Genomic DNA, 6,033 nt, shown 5'->3' on the forward strand with positions numbered 1-6,033 from the left:
GATTTTTTTCTGTAAAAAAGAAATAAACTACTACAGTATGACTTTTGACAAAGGGATCAAAGAATCAGCTGGCAGTTGGTAAACCAGATATCCACATGAAGTAGAGTGAGTGACACCAGATTTCTATCTCTCACACACAGAATTAATTCAAACTGGATCAAGGACATTAATGTTAGGGGAAAACCACTTCAAGATACAATGATAGGGAAAGAATTCATTAAAAGCACTTCAGTAGTTCAGGAAATAACTGCAAGAATTGAAAAATAAAGAAAGTATCTGCACAGGAAAAAAAGTGAAACAGACATAAAGAACGTGAGAAAAAGCTTTGTCAGCTATATGTACAAATGAAGGGATTAATATCTGTAATTCAATGAAATTCATATTTTACTACTAAATACAGAATCTATTAAATCAATAAATAAACAAATGAAATGAATTGACAGTTCTCAATATTAAAAATACAAATGGCCAATAAATACATGTAAGAAAGTTCAGCGTCTTTAGTCATCATATAAATACAAAATAAAAACATTGATATTCTGTTTCACTCCAGTCAGAATGGCCATAGTTAACATATACATGCAACAATTTTTTAATGAATAAAAGACAACAATTAACAAAATTGGGAGATGTGGGAGAAAAGAAACTCTTATACAATACTGTAGGGAATGTGAACTGGTATCACAGTTAAGGAAATTAGTAACATTTTCTGCAATACAATAGAAATACCATGTGATCCAACCACACGTATGGCCTTTCTACTTCCATTTCATATATATTTGTGGATATTGGAGGAAAAGCAGAAGGGAGGCTGAGGGAGGTGACAGTGGGGTGGATATGAGAAAACTACAAATGATGTATATTAAATATCATAAGGAAAAGCGTTAATTTTTGATAATTAAAACACAGGTGATTTTCAGTCCATTTGAACAGGAGTAGCAGCCAACTTGTAGACAAAAATTGGCCTATTGCTAGATTCTATAAATAATATTTTATGGGAACACACATAAAATAATTACAAGTTAAAAATTAAGAGATTAATGATGAGAACATTGGCATTATCCTTTCAATATTAGCAGTTAATCAGGGAATTTTTTTGTTGTTTTTTTTTTTGAAGTAGGGTCTCCCTGTAGCCCCAGCTGTCTTGGAACTCACTATGTAGACCAGGCTGGCCTTGAACTCATAAAGTGTATTCATTTTTACATTAGAGAAATTAATGATGCACTAAATTGAGGCAAGAATCATTTTTTTTTCAATGTGAATGATTTTGAAAACTTTGGCCAGGCTCAATAAATTTGAAATGCATACGATCAATATATTCTACACGGTGCATATCATAATTATTTTTGCTTGCCTTAATATAGAGATAAATTTTGTTTAATAAAAATGTTGCATTCATTTTGGAACTTCAATGGCTCTTTGTGAAAATTCACGTTAAAACTGAATATCAGATGAGCCAATCTTGGATATTAACCACGGACGTTTGTTTTTAGACTTATTTTGCTATTATCCTTCACTTCAGAATGCATAATGATGATGCCATTATTATGAGCGCATCTGAAAGCATGGCAGCGTGCTTTCAATTACAGGAAATCTTGCTCAGATTTGTAGGTATTATTCAATATCTGACTTTTTCCTAAAGCCTGTTATGTGAAGCTATTATCTTGATTATTAATACATTACCTGGAAGGTGAGGAGAAATGTAAAAAAAGAGCACTAATCATTTTCTTGCTTCTGATAATGCTATTTAGGAAGAGAAGAAATGGATACAGTGAATATTGTGATGTTTAGAGATTATCTGGAGGATTGTCTTTTAATGTGCATTTCCTATTTTTCCATTAACACCTCTAATTGAAGACTAAGTTATCCTATGAATTGAATCCTTTGCAAACCACTTATTAGATCTCTGAATAAATAGGCAAATAAGGAATGGAGTAGTCCCTAGTGGTAGTTTAGTAATTTAATTTACTTTGTCTAGATAAAGTTCCATACCTGTGGTGAGAGTAATGGCAGTCTGATATAGGAAAGGAGCTTCGCCAGATCTCGTTGCCTAGTCTGGACATCATGACCAACCCACTGCATTAGAGCATGGAAAATAGTTTCTTCATCAGGCACGTTAATGTCATCACTGCACAAAAGCTTTGAAATTTCATTAGCTGGAAGCAGGAGGAATTCTTGATTCTTTATTACATCAATGAAGTGTTCCTACAAAATAAACACCATCTTGTTAAACTGCTATTGAGAAACTTAACAAAATAATAGCAAACTACCTTGATTTATTACATTTTAATGTATTGTACATCAACTCTCTCTCTTTAATTGTGTTTTATATATTTTATCTGATATCAAGTTGCAAACAGTCATGTTTCAATTTTTCATCAAAGGGGCACCACTATTTCTAATTCATCAGTGTATATTTTTCTTTGAGAACATGTTATTTCTCATATTTTCACATTGAACATCTCATTTCAATTTCAATAAACTACACTTCTCAAATGGAATTAAACATTTACTAGTGATTTATTTTGCATATTATAAGAATATTCTGGGAGCAGCTTAAGAGAGATTCTGAACAGCTGGAGGCTTTGAATAATTCAAATGACTCCTTCACCTGTACTGCTTGCTTCCTCATTATAGAATGGAGATTAAGGATCAAAATTATCTATAAAGCAACACCAATGCTTACCTGCAGCTCCAGCCACCTCTGCTGCCATGCCTCCCCTCCGTGATGGACTCTAGCCCCTTTGGAATCGTAATCTAAATAAACTCTTCATTTTGTAAATTCCCTTGGTCATGGTGTTTTATCAGCAACAGAAAAGTAGCCAAGACAAAGGCTGGTAATTCCATAAGAAAACTTTCATGCCCTACATTTTCATACTGCCTTGCCTGTTTAGAAAATGAAACCTTTTGTAATTAAGGCAATCAATAGTGATAGAACTAATGTAACAGACGTCTATGGCTGAAATTCCTCTCATTTATAGAAAATTAATGTAATGCTGCTAAATTTAACACATTTCACTTTTAGATCACTTCATTCTTTAATAAATTATTTTGTAAGCATTAAGTCATCACGATGTGGTCTTATGGATGTGATTATTTTTAACAAAAAACCTGTAATATACAGTGATCTCCATTGTAATGAAATTAAAATTCTAAAGTCAAACATAAATGTCTGTTATCATGATTACTATTTATTGCTCAATAAGGCAACTGTCTTTTCTAAATGACAGAATGTTTACAAAAGTGTTAAGAAAAGTAAAACACTACAAAATTAAATGTATGATTAGCTGTTACTGTATGTGTCAGCTCTGAGACCATGTTAGTAGTACGAAAATAACATCTCCCTCATTCTTATTCTACTCTTTAATAAAAATTGGGAGGTCTAAAAGAGGGAGCAGAAAATTTCAGAGTATAAAATCAACCGAATACAAAAGTGGTTCATATAGAAGTCTGTCTAACATGCCTGCATTTAAAAGTTAGAGAAAATGATTGGAAATTGTTTATACGATATGTATAAGCACAAATTACATATTATGAGGAAATTTGTTGTCAACACAGTTCCCGTCTTATGAGAATATGGAAATTTTCTGGAAAATATAGATTAGTGTAAATAAAAACACATAAAAGTAGTGTCTAATATTTAGAGTAATAATTCATTATTTTAAAGTATTTGATCTGACAATTATTTTATCCTGATGCCAAGGTAAACACTTTTATCTTCATAACTTACCAATATTCTGCTTTTATTATGATTTAGGTTAACCATTTTTAAGATCCACAATTAACTTCTTACAAAATTTAATAAATAAATACAATACATTTACTTTATTCTTAGTATTTATATAATTGAGTTGAAAATTTTTAATGTGTCAAATTGGAGTGCGAATCCAAGGCGTTTGGATGCAACCCACCCAAATAAGAGTAAGTCAACTGCTTTCCTCATTCTACTAACTCAACTGTAATTGAATACATAATTTGTACAAAATTATTCTTAGAAATTAGTTACAGGCATTATTGTAATATCAGTAATACAGTATTGTGAAAATATTATAACAACTTTATTCAACTTATTTTATCTACAATAGATACTAACATAACTGAAAAGGGGAATTAGATGAGAAAGAATTATTGCATTTTTATGAACATCCTGCTGTAACACTCAGTTTGGAATGTACAACACAAAGAGGAAGACGAATTCATCTGAGTAACAGAAATAATTCAAGTTGTTTATCAGAATGTATTTTGTCTGCAAGGATAAGATACCAGACAGGAAACTGTTAATACTTAGTTCAAGAATTTAGGCAACTTAACAGGAAGTTTTCTTGTTTGGCTTTTATGGTAGGGATTAACCTTTGAACTACATAACTGCTGTTCCTTTAGATTAAATAGCATCTGTATTTAGGACACAGAGATAAAAATAGTATGAGTAAATAACACATTCTAAAATGCCAATCTGTTTCAATGTGATTTTCCACACACTGGCATTGTTTCAGAAATATGTTTGAAACTTCCTTGGGTGGGAAGAAGGAAGAAGAAAAAATATTGAAAAAAAATTAGCTCAACTTTCATAAATTTGAAAATTTTACAGTATGTACTAGCCTCTAGAAAAAGTGCTTTTTCTCTACACATCTTTATTTGAAATACTGCTACTTGTATTTAATAATTTTACACGTTGTCTTTTGTTTACTTGTGTGCAATTGCCTCTGTTTTTTTAATCTTAAATAACTAGAGCAATTTCATTTGTTGAACACGTGCAATTTTTCATTGTTTCAAACTTTAATTCACCACTTCAGGGGTTAAATGGTTAATTTTCTTTGTATCAAGGAAGTACTAACTCCCACAATAAAGAATTTTGCTTTACACCCTCTATCCAGTTTTCCTTGTCTCCATACATTTTACATATCATGTAACTGTTACCTCAGTAAAAATCATTTCATTTTGTACAAATTTTAAATGAATCAAGTGAATAGGTCATATTTTCAGAGTGGCCCACACATCGCTATGTAATTATGAATGACCTTGAAGTCCTAAAACTTATACCTCTAGAATACAGACTACAATATTGGTATGAGTCATCATGTCCAGTTTATGAGATGCTACGGACTAAACTCTAGGCTTTGTGCCGTTTAGGTAAGCATTCTACCAAATAAGCTACATCCTCTTTCACAATACTTTTTTAGAATTGAGTAATGTTTAATTTTCACAAAAAATATGAATTTGTCCAATTTTCCAGCCTAAATTGCCAATTAAGCAAAAAAGTCAGGCGAGTGATTTTTTTTTAATATTGTAGATTCCACTAGAAATAAAGGCTCGTTTAATTAAATAGCAAGAAGTATTTCTATTTCCTGAAGTATGGCTACTTCGTCAAACCTTTTTATTTGTAAAATTAAGAACACATTGTAGAGCAGCTGAACTCAAAAAATATTTTTGTCCAATATATATATTATGTATAAGTTACTTGAAAATTATGTTTATTTGAGGTTAGTTTTATCCCAGAATGTATTATTACAATAAGTCAATTTGAAACAAATGATTTACCATGGTGTACTTATGTGCCACATTCTGGAGCTCCACACAGCCCTGGGCATCTCCAAATGATCGAATCCCTAAGCAGTTTGAAGGATGGAGCTGCTTTATAAGGAAATTGCAGCAGACGTCAATGACCTGAGTCAGCTGCAGGAGACAAGCTGCAGCTAGCAAATTTTCAATAGTGTCTTCTCTCAGTTGAAGCACACCTAAATGGATCAAGTGAGTAAGGATGATTATACATTACATAAAATAGAACCCAAATATTCTTGTTAGTTGATTTCTGTTTATTTTTTAGGACATTTATCCTTTCTAATGTACAGTAGTTCCTCTAGGAATATGATTTAAGATTGACAGTTACAAAGGAGTCTTTGTGTGTACAAAGAAGGCAAAATGGAGCCAGACTAATTTATGCAAAATCACTGGAGCAAAAGAATAGTGATTACTATAATATAAAAAGATAACATTTTTATCAGATTAAGCTTTCACTTAAACTTTACATTAATG

At 31.5% G+C, this 6,033-nt stretch overlaps 1 protein-coding gene across 2 annotated transcripts in view; it reads right to left on the reverse strand.

The window, feature by feature from the left end:
• Klhl4 (kelch like family member 4) overlaps positions 1 to 6,033 on the reverse strand; it is a 78,760-nt gene that overhangs the window by 26,069 nt on the left and 46,658 nt on the right. For both annotated transcript variants that reach the window (XM_017795595.1, XM_008822443.2), the window contains exons 4-5: positions 5,539 to 5,735; positions 1,993 to 2,205 (exon numbers count right to left, since the gene is read on the reverse strand). In XM_017795595.1, coding sequence (XP_017651084.1) covers positions 1,993 to 2,205; positions 5,539 to 5,735 — 410 coding nt within the window. The remainder of the gene's footprint in view (positions 1 to 1,992; positions 2,206 to 5,538; positions 5,736 to 6,033) is intronic.

This window comes from Nannospalax galili, unplaced genomic scaffold, assembly GCF_000622305.1.
Source record: "Nannospalax galili isolate Female #2095 unplaced genomic scaffold, S.galili_v1.0 scaffold10, whole genome shotgun sequence".
Lineage (NCBI taxonomy): Eukaryota > Metazoa > Chordata > Mammalia > Rodentia > Spalacidae > Nannospalax > Nannospalax galili.